The following is a 21,521-nucleotide window of genomic DNA, read 5'->3' as shown; positions in this document are numbered from 1 at the left end:
CAATCCATGGAGCGGTGGATAAGGTTATATATCATCTACCATGTTACCATGTGTATATCTGTGTAATCTTATCCGTCACTGCCCTGGAACTAGTTACAAGTCAGTGATTTAACCAGCACTAGGACTCTGCAGCTGGAGCTAAGGTGAACATTTTAAAGTTAATGTTCAGTTAAAGCTTTTTTTCATCGTTTCAATGCACTTTCTTGACGAGTCCATGTCAAATGTGACCACATTTTAAAGGGAAACTATAAATAAACATGATACATTCGATACATTTACCGTATTTGTGTTAGTTTTTTTTTTTAAAACACACAAAGCCACTGAACACAACCGGCCCAGATACATTTCCTGGTTTGAAAACCCTGGCCTGAACTGAATTTGTAATTGATAACAGCCTTGGTGTAGAGAGAGAGATACTGTATGAGAGCAGCAGCATGGAGGGAAAGAGACATGATATGCAAAGGACCACCGTCTCTTGCTTTTTTCAATAATAATATATAATAAACATGTAAAACATACAATATACATATAATTTATACTTCATATACACACAATTATCCAGTGTTTCGTATTTATTTCATGGCACTACCTCATTGTTGGATGGTACAATCAGGTCATTGACCACTTTTATTTCACTATTGTTTTATCCTTTTATTCTGGAGTCAAATTCCTTGTACGTGTGTTTAAACTCGTCCAATAAAGCTGACTCTGATTCAGATTTTTAGGGAATAATAATAAAAAAAAACATGCAGAAAGTGAAATTAGGTGTTGTGTTCCCTTCACCAAAACACTTCCTGCTCCACTTATACAACATAACAGATAAAGTCACTAAAACGAGGTCAAAACGAACACGGACGTTTCTTTCTGGAAGCTTCTTTGGACAGGAGGGTTGTTGGATTGGCTCATATAAACTTATAACATCTATTATTGTGCTCCATAAAACCACAAAGAGAAAGAGGCCACGACCTTTAGACACTGCGCTGCCCCGCCGTTCTCTGTGTCGCATTTTAGTAAATGATGAAAGACACATTTTATTTCTACACAGGAACTTAAACTTACATCAGATCCCGTTTGTTGGGTAAAATAAAACAACAATGGAGTGAGTGTGAAAAAAAGGAGAAATAGCTGTGACTTAAGTTTAAGAGGTATAAAGTTTTATTTTAGGGGAATACTTTGGTTAATTTCATTTATCTTATTTATTTATTCATTAATCAATTCTTTTATTCTACTAAACATCTTGTGAGTTCAGTCGTGGACACTGACGCACGACTTCTTTTTCATAATGCAAGCCATTTGAATTAGAGAGATCGATAAAGTAGAAGAATAACTGCCACTGTCACTTGCTGTAGATCTGTTAAAAAACGATAAATTAAGAAACAGGAAGTCGGTTATTTAAGTTTCTACATGCGCCCACTTCTGCCTTTTTTAATTCACCACTGAAACTTGACCTGTTGTTTATATAAGTTGTGTTTTTTCGGTTGATTACTGACGAACAAGATCAAGAAAACAAAAGTGAAAGCATGTACTGTACTGCACAACAACGACAACGTTCACCTATAACTGCATAACGACAGTTTATGCACACACATAGTCATAAAAGCACCGGCCGAGCGAGGAATTCCCCACAAACTCAAAAGACTCTGTTTGCAGCCGGAGATAATCCACTTTTCAGAGAAGTCATATTACTTAATTTGACACAGCGCGTTCTTACTTGGCTCAAAGGGGGTAATTACCAAAAAAAAGACCATAAAAGCACCATGAGGGGGTGTTTTTAAAAAATAAATAAATAAATAAAAGTCCCAGAACCAGTTTGGTCATGTGACACTTAATGCCAACAGAGGTTAACACCTGGATATACAAGGGTGTGTAACACATCCACATCATCATCATCATCACGAGGTTGGGAGTTATGATCCTCGTCCAGGAGGAAACAACGACAACGAGTTAAAATCAACACAAACTGCATTTACAAGCATTTTCTTGTCTGATCATCATCATCATGGTCATCATCATCCAGCATTAGTCCGTCCTCACAGCGTCTTAATGGACTCTCTCTGCTGTGATGAGATCTCTGAAAGCATTTTCTCTCTCAGATATAAATAACCACTGACCCCATGAAAAAGAAAAAAATGAATAGACTATGTAAAAATGTAAATATCAGGGCTCCAGACTGCTCCTAAATGGAGGCATTTAGCCCATAAAATTTGAGATTTTTCATTTTTCATTGACTTGCACATGTGCAACAAGTAAATTTGCAGTTTTTTTTGTTTTTTTTTTAACATTGGTGAAATGTGTAAGAGGCGACATTACAGGTGTCAGGCTAATGTGTGTGAGGATCATGAATGAAAAGGAAATGTGAATATTTGCTTTGCAAGTCGATTTACTGTGTGCACCCCGAATTTTTAAGTAAGCGGAGCCACTGTGCTCCTGGTATCAAACGTGAGTCTGGACTGGAGCCCTTAATATAGATTTTTATGATGAGCATTTACTGTATTTGCATTAGGAACGAGAGAGGAAAACTTTTCACCAACCCCAGTGATGAGCAATAAATCAGCCTATTAGCTCGCTGGCTAATCATTAAAAAACCAATAACCACCATGAAAAGATCCTGTGACTTTAAAAAGAACAACGCAGTTTGCAAAACGTGCAAACTCATATACCAATTACATTTAAATAGTTTATTTATTACACACACTTGAGGTTTAAAAAGAGCTGATATGGGGCGGTATTTAGCTCAGTTGGTAGAGCACCCGCTGCCGCCCCAATATTATCTCATAGCGTGGTGAATGTGCAGGTCACAACTTGTCCACCAGAGCGTTTTGGAGTTGTTGGGTTGTGTATTTGATGAGTTTGATGAGGGAAACCAAGAAATCCCATGAGCCTCTGTAGCGTAGCAATACGTGCAATTAAGGGTAACGAACCTACTACTAAAACTATGGAAATGGGCCAATTTGCCAAAATGTTGAACTATCCCTTTAAGAAAAGAAAAGCTATATACAGTAGAATATAGTTTTTCAGACATGGGAACCACCAGAGGCTCTGCGACACAATATCATCACGATATTTGTGTCCTGATGCGATATTATTGCCTTATTCAAACTAATTGTTGAGATATATTGTGATTTATTTGCCTTTTCCAACTCCAAATGGAAACCTTGTATAAAAGCAAAACGTGCAAACTCAACTGTGAAACTCGGGACAATAACTCTGATCGATAACCGCTGCTAATAACCGATAACATATTGAAAATATTGCAATATGCTGCGATGTATTAAAGCCCCAGTGTGTAACTTATTTGGCTTTTTATCAGCAAAAATCAAATCTGTCTTTCATAAATACGTATTTCACTTAAGGTGAATCACAGCTGCATACAAATGAAAGCTTTCTGGTTCCTTAGAACGAGTTGTTACAAGTCGTTACAAATACATAAGTGGGCGACGCACCGAACCGAGGCGGCCATGTTGCAGCGTGACCGTAGGTAACCACGGAAACTGAGCGGAGCTGTGGGCTCGGCCTGTTAAAACTGTCACCACTGTGTAGTGTGAGGAAGGACGGAGGCACTGGTGTTGCATTCAGGTGCAGTCAGGCAGACGGCCGTCGGCAAACCAACCGGATGTCATTTTACTCCACCAGAGAAAGACGGTAAAACAATACCACATCACCATGACAACATGTTGTCACTTGTTTACATAGACGCTTGTTTATCCTGTTACATGCAGCGTCTGTTGTCTGTCTGACGTCTGCCCGATTTCACGTGAATGCAACATCAAGAATACGTTCCAATATGCAACCGCACCGCTAGATGGGAGGAATTCCTACATATTGTACCTTTAACTTTTTCCAACTGCAAATGAAAACTTTGTTCACATGTGTTTTATCTCTAATATGATAAACTTCTAAGTCTGTTTTGATCCAAATCGCCATTCAAACTATCGCGATACTTGTGTCCTGATGCGATATTATTGCCGTATTGAAACTAATTGTTGAGATATATTGTGATTTATTGGCCTTTTCCAACTCCAAATGGAAACCTTGTATGAAAGCAAAATGTGCAAACTCAACTGTGAAACTCGGGACAATAACTCCAATCGATATCGATAACCAATAACTTCCTGCTTCTCATAACCGATGCTGATAAACTATAACATATAATTGCAATATGCTGCGGTGTATTAAAGCCCCAGTATGTAACTTATTTGGCTTTTTATTAGCAAAAATCAAATCTGTCGTTCATAAATACGTATTTCACTGAAGTGGAATCACACCCGCATACAAATGAAAGCTTTCTGGTTCCTTAGAATGAGTTGTTACAAGTCGTTACAAATACATAAGTGGGCGACGCACCGAACCGAGGCGGCCATGTTGCATCGTGACCGTAGGTAACCACGGAAACTGAGCGGAGCTGTGGGCTCGGCCTGTTAAAACTGTCACCACTGTGTAGTGTGAGGAAGGACGGAGGCACTGGTGTTGCATTCAGGTGCAGTCAGGCAGACGGCCGTCGGCAAACCAACCGGATGTCATTTTACTCCACCAGAGAAAGACGGTAAAACAATACCACATCACCATGACAACATGTTGTCACGCCTGTATTGTTTTGCCTCGTGCTGGCGGACCACTTGTTTACATAGACGCTTGTTTATCCTGTTACATGCAGCGTCTGTTGTCTGTCTGACGTCTGCCCCATTTCAGGTGAATGCAACATCAAGAATACGTTCCAATATGCAACCGCACCGCTAGATGGGGGGAATTCCTATACTATTATACCTTTATCCTTTTCCCAACTGCAAATGAAAACTTTGTTCACATGTGTTTTATCTCTAATATGATAAACTTCTAATCTGTTCTGATCCATACTTGGCGTCCAAATCGCCATTCAAAATATGGCGATACTCTGCCGTTATCAACGCCCGAGTGACAAGAAAAAAGAAAAGAAAAGCTACATAGAATGGCTCTGCGACACGATATCATCACGATACTTGTGTCCCAATGCGATATTATTGCCATATTGAAACTAATTGTTGAGGTATATTGGGATTTATTTGCCTTTTCCAACTCCAAATGGAAACCTTGTATAAAAGCAAAACGTGCAAACTCAACTGTGAAACTCGGGACAATAACTCCAATCAATATCGATAACCAATAACTTCCTGCTTTTCAGAGCTACGCTACGGAGGCTCATGGGATTTCTTGGTTTCCCTCATCAAACTCATCAAATACACAATCCAACAACTCCACAACGCTCTGGTGGACAAGTTGTGACCTGCACATTCACCACGCTATGAGATAATAACACAACGTTACCACACAGAGTTGTTTTAGAGGGAAATTCATGCAAAACCGCTGATGCGCGTTGCCTTCAGGGACAGTTTTTCATCAAGCAGTCTCTGTATTTACCTCGAAAACGGCTCTGTTTATCCCTTTAAGTCTGTTCTGATCCATACTTGGCGTCCAAAATCGCCATTCAAACTATCGCGATACTCTGCCGTATCGACGCCCAAGTGACGGCGCCACACTCACCGCGGTACGGCCTCTGACAGATGTTTCCGTCCTCGGGTTGCGTCCCTCTCAACCAGGCGTCGCCGCTCTCCCGCTTGGCCACGACCTTGTCGCCCTCGGCGACGGCCAGGCCCATCTGATAGGCGGTGAAGACGGCGCCGTCCAGGCAGCGCCACCACAGCGGGCCGGTGCCGCCGCAGTCGGCCAGCGACAGCGCCTTGGTGCGCACGTCCAGCGCCAGGCAGGTGGACGTGGCCACGTGGAAGAGCCGGTGACCTGAGCCCCACTTCCACAGCTGGGACCGGCTGCCCGGGGCGCAGGCTGCGAGGCCCGGGGCGGCGGCCGCGGCGCTCAGACATTTCTTTGTGCTCGAGTGCTGGATGGTGAAAGTATCTTCATCTGAGGACAAACAGAAAACATCTCGGTTACAGAAAAACATATCTGACATTTGATAACTGCTATATTCACTGCAAAAATTCAAAATCTTACCAAGAATATTTGTCTTATTTCTAGTCAAAATAAATCTAATTATACTTAAAAAAGGCCTCATCACATTAAAAAGCAGCTTGTTTTTAGACACTTTTTAATTTTTTCAAGCGCACTTAAAATAAGTAGAAAAATCTGACAGTGGAGCAAGTTTTTCTTCCTTATTACAAGCACAAAAAAACCTGCTTTCACTGGCAGATTTTTCTACTTATTTCAATTGAAAATTAGTTTGAAACAAGTGAAATTATCTAAAAACAAGTTAATTTTTAGGTGATGAGTCTTATTTTAAGTGGAAAGAGATTAGTTTTGACTAGAAATGAGACATTTTGACAAGAAATAAGACAAATATTCTTGGAAAGATTTTGAGTTTTTGCAGTGTTATCTTGTAATTGTGTGGCTTCCTTTTCTGTTTTTCTTTGGTTTCCTTTTGCATTTATCACATTTTGTGTACAGTATTTAATCTCAAACAATAAATAAGCATTTTTGATAGTTGAAAGAAGTTGAAAAAAAAAATAGAAAAAGAAGCTTTTCCAGCAGGAAATGCGTGTGAATGCTGAAAGCAGCTGAACGCTATTGCTGAATGAGATGAAGAAATTGTTATAACAATGCCGAGTTAGCTCAAGAAACTGCTGAGGAAATGTTGAAAAAGGCTAAAGCTAAAACTTAAAGGGTGAGAGATGAATGTCTTTCTATGGGCGGAAGAAAGAAAGAAAGCAAGAAGCAAATAGACAGAGAAAGGGAGTAGAAGAAAGAAAGAAGAAAAAGAGAGAAAAAGACACAGAGAGGGGGACAATAAAGTAAAAAAAAACAGAATAAAAAGAATAATAATGACAAGGTGTAAACTTCCTGTGACCCCTGACCTCTTGATACAGGAAGTGAACCACCATAAACAAGCATTTATTAAATGCACATTAATCACGATTCAATTCCAGTTTTACCGCAAAAAAACACTAAAAACTAAAACTAAAACTGAAACTGATACGGGACAAAAAGTTTTGGGACTAGAAATCAGAAACTACCCAAGAAACAAGATTTTAAAAAAGAAAAAAGAAAAGAGAAGAAGAGTAAAACAGAAACTAAAGGCTGTTTAGTCACATCGTGCCTTGGAAACTCCCAGATTAATAAATATAAACATATAAAGTAGCCTATTGAAAAAAAATGTTTATATTCACAACATAAGTTACTGTGTGGGTTTGTTAGAAATGGCCCATAACATTAAGTCAAAGCAAAGTCAATGTTAAAATTAAAATAAATACAGTATAACCTCGAATACTTAGTTTGATTCCTGCAGTTTTTGTTTTTTGACATACTTATTGTGTTTAAATTTGAGTTATTTTTGTCTCACCTTCAAAGTAAAAGCACAGAGTTAAGTAGAGACATATATATACAGGTTACATTAGCCTATATTACATTAAAAAATAAATATAGTATATAAAAACGGGGATAACACGTGTTTTCAAAACAATCTCGTGTTACAGCTTCACTTCAGTGAGCATACACAGCAACAACAACAACATGGGAGGGGGGTAGTGGGGCATGAGTAGGCAATTATTATCAGTTTGACCTGTCAAAATAAGAGTGGGAATCGAACCCACGGGGGGGATGGGACCATTGTGTCAAACTGCTGCTGCTGCTGCTGCTGCTACATGAACCGCTGCGGTGTCTGAATGTGACTCCACTTGTTGTCGCTGTTGGTTTTTAATGTCGCACTTCACTGGATCAAGTTGTCGAGTTTGTTTTTTATAACCAGCAACTAAAAAAAAAGTCGCAGATAAAATAAAATATAAAGAAATGAGCAGCAGCTACTTTACTTACCGTCGTTAGCCGCCGCTGGTGAGCAAGTTCCCAACAAAACACTTGTGTCCAACAGCGTCAACAAACAAAGGCAAAGTGTCGCTCCGGTGGATTTCAACATGTTTCCAGCGAAGTCCGAGAGAAGGAGTCATAAAGGAGGAGAAGAGAAGGAGAAAGAGAAGGAGAAATAAAGGAGGAGAAGGAGGAGAAGCTGCCTCCAACTCACCGAGCGAACAACCGAAAGTGGTTTCGGTAAAAGCTCGGCGGCAGCAGCTGTCAGCGCTGTGTCTGTGTGTGCGTAATGCGTAATGCTGCGTATGTGTGTGTGTGTGTGTGTGTGTGAAGCTGAAGCGACCGACCAGCAGCAACATCCCGCTCCGTCCGCTCCTGTCCCGGGGGAGGGATTCACTTCCGGCCCCGCCTTCAAAATAAAACTACATACAAATATGATGATGATGATGAAGAAGAGGAACTAAAGAAAAAAAAACGAAATAAATTAAATTAAATTAAATTAAAAAATATATAAAATAAAATGAAGGACAAACCCGCGAAGTTAAAAAATAAATAAATAAATAAAAACCCTGCTAAGTAAAAAAAAAAAAAGATAAAAATAGATTTTAAAAAATAGATTTTAAAAAATAAAGGACAAATCCGCAAAATTGAGAATAAAAACGAGATAAAATGATTAAATTTAGGACAAAGTAACCAGGATGTTTTAGCACAATGATTAAATTACTAATAAAAAAAGTGTCACTCCAGTTGATTTCAACATGTTTCCATGAAGTAAAAAAAAACAAAAAAAAACAACGAAATAAATAAAAATAAATTAAATTAAAAAATATATAAAATAAAATAAACGACAAACTCGCAAAGTAAAAAAAAAAAGATAAAAATAAAAATTTGTAAAAAAAAAAGTAAAAAATAAAAAAGATATAAATAAATAAAAAATAAAGGACAAATCCGTGAAATTGAGAATAAGAACGAGATATACGATTAAATTTAGGACAAAGTAACCAGCATGTTTTAGCACAATGATTAAAATACTACTAATAAAAAAATATGATACTGAAGAAGGGTATAAAACAAATAAATACATAAATAAGTCAAAATGATAGAGTTGAAGTAAAGAAAAAAAGAGATCCAAATTGTCACAAAGAAACAAAACAAAAGGTCAGAAATTAAAATAGGTCAAAGAGAGAGAGAGGTCAAAATTACAATGGACAATGAAGCCAAAACAGTACCACAAACAAACACGTGGAAAAATATTAAGTAACTTAAAAAATAAAATAAGAGGTCAGAACTTGGACAAAGAATCCACTGTAAGCCAAAATGATTACACTAAAAAAATAAAAAATAAATAAAAAATAAATAAAATAAAAAAAATTTAATATAAATGAAATAATTAAATAAAAGTAAAATCCTTCTGGTTCTAAATTGATGATATATTGTCAAAAATAAAAGTATATCTGAGTCAAAACTGTCAAAACAATACAATACTGTACAGTACAATAAGTCAAGAATACTAGAATGATTATGAGATGTGAGATACCAAGTTTAAAGTTTGAAACATTAAATAAAATGTAGTTTATCTCTTTATCTCTCTCAGAAGTCAAAGTCAAGATTATGAGACACGATGTTCAACAAAAGTTAAAACGCAGAGGTCAAATACATGTCAATCAAACAGATGATAATAATAATATTCAAATTCTCTTGTTTTTGTTTTGTGCATTTTATGGTTTGGATACTTGTGTTTCTCCTGTCTGGAGTCTCATATAGTGAGATCACGGCAGGTCGGTGGCATTTGTGGCTTTGTGTGTCTGGTTTGTTTGAGATTCTAGGTCAAAATCGTGTGACGTGAAACTCAAAATCTAATTTACTTCTGATCAAATTATCGTCTCAGACACTTTGAATTTGAAGGCGTCTCTGCTCGTCTTCCGGACTCGCCTCTTTCTGTCTCTGTGGCAGTCGACTTCTTCCTTCTTCTCACTCCCTCACACCGGCTAAACACCGGCTATTGTGTTTGATGATTCCTCTCTCGCACCCACTGGGTAGTTTCCACCAAACTTTAAAGGCACACATGTTGTATCTCCCACTCGGCAGTGGAAGTCCCCTTCACCTCTGACAATAGAGCATTTCTCTCTGTTTGCACCCACATGAGCTATGTCCTTGACTCCTTACGTATATAAATATATATTGATAGCAGTGGTTATGAATTATTAATATCTGAAGATCAACTAAACGTGATGTCATTATTGATTTATTATTATTATCACACAAAGGCCTGCAGCCTCCACATCGATGTGAGTCACTGAGATAGTGTTTCAGCAGATAAAGCAGCATGGATGATTATACTCAAAGATCTATTTTACCCATTTATAAGTAAAACAAATAATAATTTATCTACTTTCTTTCTGGATGTTCGTTATTCTGCAAGTTTGTTGTGCAACAGAAACAGTTTTGCATCATTCTTGCTCATGAATGACACAGCACATTCATCTGAAAGTGACTGGATATGTATGCACTGCATGCATCCTGCAAAACTAAAGTTGGTTTGAGGAAACTTTTATATCAGTATTGGACTGTGGTGACATTTTAGACCTGCAATTATCATTCTGCATTAAGATTCATTACTGGAGAGTTATAAGACAAGGTTTAAAGTCTTTTACTTCCTGATATTACGAAGGTCACAGACCGAAAGCTTGCAGAAATAAATTGATATATGCACAGCGTTGAGTGTGCGATTGCTGGTTTTGTTTGTCAACTTCCTTATATTACGAAACACACAGTCAGGTGATTGATCAGGTTGCTTGCTTTGATCGCTCTGCAGGTGACGGCTGTTTTTATTGAACCTGGTGGATCTTGTTTTTCTCATTGTGCAGCTGCAACATGGAGCAAGTGAAGCAGAATAATCTGAAACATTTTTTATCCTCAGGGCACTTTAAATATTTAATAACATCACATTTATCTTTCCCAAAGTTAGCTGATCTACACACATATTTTAATATTTTTAATCATTGTTAAGGCTTTTATTTATCCTTCTTTTTTTGTGTGACTTTTATTTTTGTTCAGTTTTGTTTCCTGACACTTTTATGGAAGCTCGACACTGTTGTTTCTTGTGCCTGTAAACTCTGAACTTTTCTTTTTCTTGTCAACACTGTAAATAAGTCTCTACCTCAATATTGTGCTCCTAAGTAAAAATGAACAGAGTTGGATGAATAGATATTAGTGTTCAACAAATTCCTAGTTATTTTGTAATGAGGATGTAGAAGGAGGAAATGTATTTTATCCTGTTAAAGTGAAAGGGGTGAGGTAGAAAGTGAGAGAGAAAAAGGAGAAGGGGGATCGCTCTGAGGATTTCCTCTATTACTGGGACTTCTCTGTTTTTCAAGCAGCAGCAACACCCATTGATCAAACTGGGAATTTTGGCTTTGCACCACATTTAAGATTTGATTTACAAAGAGAGGGAAGACAGAAAAACCTCTGTGTCAGAAAAGATAATTCATTACTTTAGTGATAATTTAATCTTCCTGCTTTAATTTCTGGAAGCGAATATTCTGCCATTAAGTGTTATGATGATGTGGGAAACTCGAATAAACCAATAAATTCACGAGTTTAGGCCTACTCTCAGTTTATTAACACAAACACAGCTGTGCAAAATACATCTCAGAATTTGCTTTGCATCTGCGGACAAAAGTGAAAAAGGGAAAAAACCAGTCATGAATTACTGCTTGCACATTTTCTGTAATCTAGGTTTGAATACTGTTTACAAAAAACAAAACAAAACAAAAACTCTGTTATCAATATACAGCATGTATATTTAGAAAAATACAATAAAAATACAAAAGTAATACTGACAAAATTGCTGTACCACATATACAACAACAACATCTCCTGGATTCTCAATGAAATGTACAAAATTACATCACAAATATTATTTGTGTAATTTCTTCTTTTTTGTCATCAATCTGTCTCGTATTTATTCATGACTCTGACTCACCTGTTATTAATCAAATCGTGTTTCTATATAACTGATTAAATCCTGGCCAACCATAGGAGCGTTACATCATTATTATTCTTTTAATATGTTTAAAGTTGCGTCACTAGCGTCTCTTCTTCAATATTCTCATTCATGTGGACTTTTGTTAGTCGACTTCAAACAGCAGGAGTTTAAAAGGGATACGGCAACATTTTTCTTTTTCGTATCTTGCCTCACTCCCGAGTCCATGACCAGCAGATAGACACCATCCTTTCGACTGTGCGTGCAGTAACAAGGGAGATAGAGCCGTATCGCCGCTAATTAGCTTAGCTCAAACACTGGAAGTGTATGGGTAGTGTTAGCCTGCCTCCACCTAAAGTCATCAGAGAAACTCTTCAGCAACTCTAAACGGAAACCGGCGGGCCGATCTTCGTCTCAGAGCTGACAAAACAAGGCATCTTGAGCGGTCAAATGCCGGTAACGGGATGAGATCGGTCAAAACAGAGAGTTCAAGCAAAGATGCTTTATTTTGGTTCAAGCTAGCTACATCGAGGGTAGGTTAGCTTCCTATTTCAAAGTAAAAGCACAAATTCTATCGTCATGGTTTTCTGTATGTAAAGGGCAACGGGTATTTTATTTTGTGAAAGTAACCGGAAGTGCGTTGGTCACAACGGCTAGCTTGAGTAGCACCGAATTTGTCCGAACAAAATTGTAAACAGCTGGTATTTAGAGAAATTAACGACACACTGCTGATCTAAATGGCTTCTTTCTCACCTAAAAATGTTTGAAATGTCGATAAAGTGATATATTTACAGAGTTTAGAGCTAAAATGAAATCAGCTTCTGACTGCTGATTTCAGCTCGGGTAGGAGGCAGGCTAACACTACCTATACACTTCCAGTGTTTGAGCTAAGCTAATTAGTGACTTTAGGTGGAGGCAGGCTAACACTACCCATACACTTCCAGCGTTTGAGCTAAGCTAATTAGCTCTGCCCGTATCTCCCTTGTTACTGCACGCACAGTCGAAAGGATGGTGTCTATCTGCTGGTCATCGACTTGGGAGTGAGGCAAGACACGAAAAAAAAATGTTGGCGTATCACTTTAAACGTGGGCTCTTCAATGTCAGCGTGAGAAATACTATCTTCATGGTCTGCTCAGATAAAAAAAACCGGGGATCCTTCCAAAAAAAAAAAAAAAAAGCTTCTCAGTTTGAAGAGAACACGTCGTCGCCGCCGCCAACATCTCACCACTGTCCTGAGGAGTCGGCGTCACAGTTTTACAGTGTCGATCGTACCTGATGGTGGTGAAACGATGGTGAGAGAGAAGAGAGACACAGAGTACGGCAAACCATTTTAACATTTAAAAGCCAGACTGGATATGTGTTGTAGATATCTGTAATTCAGTTTTGCCTCGTCAAAAAGAACATTTCAGATATCCGCAACTACGTTCTTCTAAGGACAAATGATGTAACTTTAACCATTCATGTGTATGGGATTTGTCATTACAGATGTCTACAATTCAGTTGCAGATATCCGCTATGTGAATTAAGGATATCTGTAACTGAATTACGACTAGTACTAATTCCAGTTTGAGATATCTACAATTTGATTCTGACTAGTCATAATTCCAGTTCAAGATATCTTTAATTCACCTCAATTAAAGATATCTAGGCTACATGTCCCTTTTCGGATATCTTAAATTAAGTTTTGACTAGGCGAAATTACGTTGTAGATATCTGTAACTGGAATTATGACTAGTCAAAATGACGTTGTAGATATCTCAAACTGGAATTCGTACTAGTCGTAATTCAGTTACAGATATCCGTAATTCACATAGTGGATATCCGCAACTGAATTATAGATATCTGTAATGACAAACCCCATACACATGAACGGCAAAAGTGACGTCATTTGTCCTAGGAAGAACGTAGTTGTGGATATCTGAAATGACAATTGTGGATAGGAAGAACGTAGTTGCGGATATCTGAAATGTTCTTTTTGACTAGGCAAAACTGAATTACAGATATCTTGAATAAAAAATCCAACTATTCAAAATGTAATTACGACTAGTCAGAAAGACGTTGTTGATATCTACAATGTTTATTCCGGATAGTCAAACTTAGCTTTTAAATGTTAAATCCGCTTGCCATACACAGAGAATAATAATTAACAGTCACTGAGTAGCTATTCTCCTGAATGAGCCTCCAGGTCTGTGATGAGCACGTTGCCGTCCGACTCTAACGCCTGCGAGCTGGTCTGTCGGTAGTAAGCGCTGCCCAGCATCGCCATCCCACGGAAACGCGCAGAGCTCCTCTTGTACACAAACCACACGGCTCCTGCCAGCAGAGCGAAGATCAGCACGGCCACCAGCACCGCAGCGGCAGTGACGCCATGATGGGAACCTGAGGATCACACAATACAAGAGGACGACGGTGTATAAAGATCACATATAAACTAAATCTATTTGAGACATACGACACGTTATATAACAGATATGGATCAATGACATGATGCAACCCAGTGTCAGTGTGGTGTAACCAGTATTTCTTTCATAAAAATCTAAAACCGGAAAGATGTGAAATATGTGTAATTTACTTTTACAATGCAACGCAATGTCTCTTAACAAATTTTACATTATTTGTCACATTATTTAGAATAAAAGTGGTGTTTTTATGATATTTCCTGCTCAATATTACCAAATTAATTCAAATTTTAATATAGAAATACAGCAAAAAAAAAAATCTATTTTAATTTAATGTTTTTAGAAGAAGTATATAAGTACACTTAAATCCACTCTAGGTGGATACAGTATTTATTGATTTATCATTCTTTTGTGGTTATACCATTTGACATTTGTCTGACTTTTGTTAAAAATGGTTCAAATTTCATTTAATGACAAATGACATAAAACCAACATGAATACAAAATGTACATTTTAACACATCTGATGCATGTTTTTAAAGATATTACTAAATCGTGCCTCTTGCCAAACCGTATTTGTCACCGAACCATATATCACTCACACCATCTTTAATCATTTACTGAATCCTCTCTGTCTCTGTCTTGTGGTTCTATCACCTCCAGGACACGTAATAAATCTGTCTGCAGTGTTTAAATCATTCAAATGAAGATGCACTTTTACCGTTTAGTGGTTCCACCTCCACCTCAGTAACAGCATCTACACATAGATAGATAGATAGATAGATAGATAGATAGATAGATAGATAGATAGATAGATAGATAGATAGATCAGTTTCTGTACCCGTATTGCACATATAGATAGAAAGTTAGTTTATATTGCACATAGTGTATGCATGTATATATGTATATGTATCGTGTCAGTGGGGAGTGAGGTATGTATGTTTGTCCTGTGCCTTAATGTGACTTATCATGAATCATCGTGTCGCTCTTTGCATCAAATACCCAAGTTTCTTCTGCTCTTTGTTTCTTTTTTTGTGTTTCTTTGTTTAGACCATGTGTTGAGGGTTCATGTCATTTGTTTATTATTACGGCTCAGGGTGGAACTCTGTACAAGGAGCAAGGGCTTCGTTCCCTCCTTGCACAGCGCTCGATCCAATTTGTGCTGAATAAACTAAACTAAACTAAACTAAACTAAACTAAACCAAACTAAACTAAACTAAACTAAACTAAACTAAACTAAACACTCTCTTACGGCTGGAGATATGTAGAGCCAATGATCAAAAACTAATTTGTTCTTGTTGCTATTGTCCTTCTAAATAACTCAGGAGTTATTTAGAATAACCAAATAAAGCATAAGTTTTGTTCATGTATTTTTTTTTTACTGTTGTTCTTTTCCTGCTGGCAGTGAAACTAACTGCCCCTCAGGGACAATAAAGATTTCCTTGATCCTTGATTCAGAAAACGAGGTGAGAAGAAACAAAGTGAGCTGATGTTACTCATTAAATACTTTATTCATTCATCCTGTTAAATTAACTGGCATTTCCTGTCATTTATTTCACACTGCCTCTGTGTTACATTCCTAAAAATTTGCACATTTATGTGGGTAAGTTGTTGATTTTCTGCACCTACAATCATCATCCTGTGCTGTCTGATTAAAGGACAAAATCTGGACAAATTCAACTCGGGGCTGTATGTTCCTAACATTTTAGGTCTAAAAGAAGGAATCTGAAGATTTTCAGTTTAATTGCTCCTGTTTTGCGGTAGTTGTGTCTGTCCCCGCATCGCCACGGCAGCGATGAATGGGAGCGGATTGAAGTTCTGCTGCTTAGGCTGTTTACATCCCTCAAAGCCACAATGTTTACATCCCTCAAAGCCACAATTTTTTTTCCCACAGACAGCATCAGATGGCGACTCAAACATGCACCGAGAAGTTTATTTACTTAAAGCAAGTCGACATGTTTGTAAAACTAGATCTAATTCAAAGTCCCAAGTTGACGCTCGGTGTGTTCAGGTGCAGTCAGAAGCTCCCATTTGTGTCATAAACACAGGAATATCAACTCTTGACTTGCTTGAAGTAAATAAACTTCTGGGTGCATGTTTGAGTCGCCATCTGACGCTGACAGACACAACTACCGCAAAACAGGAGCAATTGAAGTGAAAATCTTCAGATTCCTTCTTTTAGACCTAAAATGTTAGGAAAATAATACAGCCCCGAGTTGAATTTGCCCGGAATTGTCGGCCTTACTCTATACTTTTGGCTGTCATGATTTTTGTTTTGTTGTGCAGTGCGCGCCTACAGTACATATACGTATGTATGCGTGCACTGCACTTGCCTTGTTTTTTTTGTGTGGTCATTCGTCTGGTTTTCTTGTTATTGTGCAGTGCATGTCTACATATACGTATGTATGCATGCACTGCATTTGTCTTATTTTTCTATATTGCAATTTATCTCTGTAAGTATGTGTGTGAATGGCACTTATATAACTGCTGCTACTGTAGTCTCCAATGTCTTGGTCCATCACATTCTGGATCCATCCATTTAGACTCTTTATCTAGCACTTATCTATTTAATCTTGCACTTGCACTTCAGAAACTGGCACTTTATACCAGGCACTTTACAGATCACATGCACTTTATGTATGTGTATATGATTGTGAACCACTGTATAATTCTTGTAATAGTCTGTGTGTTACCTGCCAAGGGACTACGGATGCAAATTAGCAAGTTGCTAACTCTGACGCATTTACATTTGTGTACACGTACGAATGTTCATTAATGTGTGTTGTCCCTTTTAAATAAATAAATAAAAAAAAAAAAAAAAAAAAATAAACTCACCTGAGACGGTTTTGCAGACGAAGCCGAGGCGCTCCGTGCACCGCGACAGGTGCCACACGCCGTCGATCACCCTGGTGGTCACGCAGGTGTCGCCCGTCAGCTGCGTGGGGTCCGGAGCTTTACCGGGCCAGTTGGTGTAGTCCATGGGAGAAGCGTCCACCCAGGCCATGGAGTCAGCTGCAGAGCACAGACGACATATTAGTGACATAACAACAGAGGTCATGAACATCTTTCTTTCTTTCTTTCTTTCTTTCTTTTTATTTATTCCAACCAAGGCAATTTCACAATTTGACAATATCATCACAACATTTCTTCCATTGGTTGGAAGGGAGCAGGGAGAAGATACATCTTATATATTGCCTGCCCCTCACTCAATATCCAATTTTCCAAGTAATCTGTCACTGAGCAACATTCTTGCTATAAAACATATAAAAGCAAAACATGTGATGGGAACAAGAGGCTGAAATCTTCTCACTGTCGATGTTGAAGTGCATCCCCAACCACACGGTGTGGTGGAGGAACCCCGACGACCACAGCTGCTCCAGGACAAAACGATTCTCCGTCTCGCTCTCGATGGTCAGGACGTCCGAGGTGTTGACTGAGAGAGTGAGGGTCAGAAAGTTTAGGTTTCATGTTCTGGGATTTCTTTCTTTCCTTCTTTCTTTCTTTTTATTTATTCCAACCAAGGCAATTTCACAATTTGACAACAGTGTTTGTGTTTCTACTAAGTCTTTGAATTTCAGTATTCCTGATTTAATAAACAATATGTTAGTATGATCTCTGTATCCTACATTATGAATAATTCTTACTGCCTTTTTTTGTAACATAATCAGTGGTCTTATGCTTGTAAAGTATGCATGGCCCCAAACTTCCACACAGTAGCAAAAATAAGGCAAAATAAGAGAACAATACATACAATATTTAAAGGTGTACAGAAATGGCTGTTTGTCCTGTTTGTCGCGCCGAGTTGTCCCGAGCTGCAACACGAGTTTACCCGAGTAAGGAAAACGAATTTGATTGGTCGTTATCGAGCGGACGGGATATTCAAAGCTTGTGTGTGTGTCTCAGACGTTTGAATGATGGATTACGGATCCAATATCAGTGGCTGGTGAATCGTGTGCAGGCTGACGTATAATCCGTGCGCCTGCATTATCCAATGCGAAAAAAGAAATACACACTTTAATCCTGGATTTACTCAAAAATAGAATTTTGCACAAAGTTTGGCCTACATCGTCTGATAGATGAGTTATTACACTAATTTTATGACCCAGAGTGGGCTTAAAGCAGAAGTAAGCGATCCGGTCGTTTTGGCTAATGCTGCATTCCAGGCAGGCTTTTGAAACCGTAAGTTACAGCTTCAAGTCACGACTTACGACTTTGTAGCGTTCCAGGCAACCCGTAACTCGTGTTTCTCCTTCCTGTTGCACCTGTTTTACCTGTGAAAGTCACTATAACGGCCACTCGTAACTTCTGACCCGTGAACTCGTACCAGATCGAACTGGTACGACTTCACAGGTCGGAAAAACACGAGTTACGGGTTGCCTTGAACGCACCATAACGTCTTGTCAGCCGATGGAGTTAGCAGCCCCCGCCCTCGTCATGGATCTATTGGTCCTCGTCCCTACGTCACCACATTCACGCGCATCCCTTGGCTGCACACACAGAGAGGACTGCCCCTTTATGCCGTTCTCTCTCCTCATTGGATAAAGGTTGTAGGATACGAGGAAAGTTTTCTCCTCGGCTCAGAGCAGAGCAGAGTGACTGACAGACCCGTGTTTCAGTCCAAACACTCTATGTAAGTGATTGCTGTCGGAAGATATAACTATTTAAGACTTATATTAACACAAACATTCCGCTTACTTCTGCTTTAAATTCAATTTTCTTTTCTGTACAGCTTTAATGTTTATTTCCTGCAGCCACTACTAAACTATCGGAGGAATTTTAATGTTTGTTTTATCAACTTCCTTCCGTGTCATTTCTAACTAACTAAGAGCTGAACCAGATTAACTGATGTGAGCAGCTCCTGTGTTTCTCCTGCAGAGGGAGTATTTATTCCATGAGACAGAAGAGAGCAGACATTTCTTTCACTTTTCTTATTTTCCTACTTTCTAATCATAACGACGTCATCGTCATCTGCACAAAACACGACACAGAAATGTTTGAAAACACCTCTAATGTGTTTTATCTGACTTCCTGGAGTCAAGTTAATCTCATTTATACAATATCATCTCCAGATACTTTACAAAAAGAGAAGATGTGGAGTTTTTCCTCATAATAATATTTACATTTAGAGACCCAACAAGAGCAAAGTGCACATGGCAACAGGATAAACATCGAGCAAAACCAGACTCAGAGTCCTGCCTCCACCATGACCACCAGAAACATCAAACTAAATGAACAGCAGGCTACTTATTTATTTTAAATTGTTCTGATTTACTGTGTATACGTATATGTGCAGCTCTGGAAAAAATTAAGAGAATGCTCCAAATTTTTCTTAATCAATCAGCTTCTCTACATGTTCGGCAGCCGTTTGATTGCAGTATCTATTACATTTCAACACAAGCTCAACTCACTCTACTTACACTCTACTGAACCAAATCATATTTAACGGATAATAAAAACCACTGCTGCGATTAAAAAGTGGGGTTACTGTATTCCACCAATGTTGATTTCTGAACTCTTCTTAAGTTAAAAAATGAGTGTTGTGTTGTTTCAAAATGAATATGAACTTGTTTTCTTTCATTCGGGTCTAAAAACACTGGATGTTTGCATTTCTATTTCGACTAGCTGCCGTTTTCTGCCAATAAATGCTCTGAATGCAATATTTTTATTTCAAATTTGGGAGAAATGTTGTCAGTAGTTTATAGAATAAAACAAAAATGTTCATTTTACTCAAACACACACCTATAAATAGTAAAACGTCTCTTATTTTTGCTATATATATAAACAAAATGATGCTGACTGGTTGACATTGACAAACATTACTGATGTAACACCAATATTTATAAAGTTTCCTCTTCTAACAATTCACAAACTGTAAACTATACAAGTTTATTACAGAAACCATTTGTTGGCCTTTGAAATCTAAATTGTTTGTAATTATTGAAAGAGGTGGAACTCTTGTACAGGCCCATTGGGGTTTGTTCCCTCCTTGCACCATTGAGTTTAAAGGGATAGTTCAACTTGTCCACCAGAGCGTTGTGGAGTTGTTGGATTGTGTATTTGATGAGTCTGATGAGGGAAACCAAGAAATCCCATAATGAGCCTCCGTAGCGTAGCTTTGAGCAGCTTGCGGCTCTGCTCCACCGTTCTAAAAACAGCTTGCACCGACAATTAAAGGTAACGAACCTACTGCTATGACTATAGGGATTATGGCAATGGGCCAATTTGCCAAAATGTTGAACTATCCCTTTAAATGTGTGCTTTAAAAAAAATTAAAAACCAAAAACTAAACCTAAAAGTGGATGTGAGGAAATATAATAAAGAATAAGTTTTTTTTTTTTTAAAACCCTCACCTTTCTGCCTGCAGTACTCCCTCGACTCCTCAAAAGTCAGTTTCTGCACCACGGGCTCAAAGTTGTAGCAGCCGGATCCAAACTTCACCCAGGTGGAGGGACACACCACCTCGTAGGAGACGAACGGTTTACTACCTGTGAGACGCAGCAGGACACAAGATTGTTTTTTAAAAATATTGTCACGACGATGAGCAAACAGAGACGCAGACAGATGCAGATGATGATGCAGATGACAGATGAAAATCTTACCAAGAATATTTGTCTTATTTCTAGTCAAAATATCATTTCTAGTCAGAACAAATCTCATTATACTTAAAATAAGACTCATCACATTAAAAAGTAACTTGTTTTTAGACACTTTTTACTTCTTTCAAGCAGATTTTCACTTGAAATAATCTGATAGTGGGACAAGTTTTTCTTTCTTATTACAAGCACAAAAAACTTGCTTTCACTGGCAGATTTTTCAACTTATTTCAAGTGAAAATTTGTTTGAAACAAGTGAAAATTATCTAAAAACAAGTTCATTTTTAGGTGATGAGTCTTATTTTAAGTGGAAAGAGATTAGTTTTGACTAGAATTGAGACATTTTGACAAGAAATAAGACAGATATTCTTGGAAAGATTTTGAGTTTTTGCAGTGTGGGATGTGGGACTGACTCGGGGGGGCGACGTGACACAGCGCTCCGGGCAGCAGAGTTTCACAGTCGGCTCTCCGCCAGCCGCCGCTCACGTCCATGTACACACACTCTCCCGCCACCAAGTCGTCGTCGTCGTCCGCCGCGTCCCAGTGTGTGTAGACGGTGTCGCTGCCGTCCGACCACTGGTAGTTGACGCCGCTCTGGAGAGGAAACGGTCACCGACGTGTCAGTCCACAACCAACACAACCAACACAATATGTACTCAAAGTAATAATAATAATAAAAGCTATTAGTGGAGAATTAGTGGTAACAGTATCTGCAGTTTGCAGCAGCAGCAGTGGATGTGTAATTAGGGTTGCAAAA

General features: G+C 38.3%; 2 protein-coding genes across 2 annotated transcripts in view; both read right to left on the bottom strand.

Annotated features, from left to right (window-relative positions):
* ly75 (lymphocyte antigen 75) overlaps nucleotides 1-8,076 on the bottom strand; it is a 58,574-nt gene extending 50,498 nt beyond the window's left edge. The window contains exons 1-2 of the mRNA XM_084001507.1: nucleotides 7,798-8,076; nucleotides 5,518-5,895 (exon numbers count right to left, since the gene is read on the bottom strand). Coding sequence (XP_083857633.1) covers nucleotides 5,518-5,895; nucleotides 7,798-7,897 — 478 coding nt within the window. The 5' untranslated portion in view covers nucleotides 7,898-8,076. The remainder of the gene's footprint in view (nucleotides 1-5,517; nucleotides 5,896-7,797) is intronic.
* A 5,556-nt stretch (nucleotides 8,077-13,632) lies between these two features.
* Nucleotides 13,633-21,521, bottom strand: part of pla2r1 (phospholipase A2 receptor 1) — a 41,055-nt gene continuing 33,166 nt past the window's right edge. The window contains exons 25-30 of the mRNA XM_083996629.1: nucleotides 21,178-21,358; nucleotides 20,522-20,656; nucleotides 17,482-17,604; nucleotides 17,007-17,183; nucleotides 14,893-14,928; nucleotides 13,633-14,152 (exon numbers count right to left, since the gene is read on the bottom strand). Coding sequence (XP_083852755.1) covers nucleotides 13,935-14,152; nucleotides 14,893-14,928; nucleotides 17,007-17,183; nucleotides 17,482-17,604; nucleotides 20,522-20,656; nucleotides 21,178-21,358 — 870 coding nt within the window. The 3' untranslated portion in view covers nucleotides 13,633-13,934. The remainder of the gene's footprint in view (nucleotides 14,153-14,892; nucleotides 14,929-17,006; nucleotides 17,184-17,481; nucleotides 17,605-20,521; nucleotides 20,657-21,177; nucleotides 21,359-21,521) is intronic.

Source organism: Trachurus trachurus, assembly GCF_905171665.1.
Source record: "Trachurus trachurus genome assembly, chromosome: 3".
NCBI classification, from domain to species: domain Eukaryota; kingdom Metazoa; phylum Chordata; class Actinopteri; order Carangiformes; family Carangidae; genus Trachurus; species Trachurus trachurus.
The sequence above is the reverse complement of the archived record's forward strand: the minus strand, read 5'-3'. Positions and strand labels throughout refer to the sequence as shown.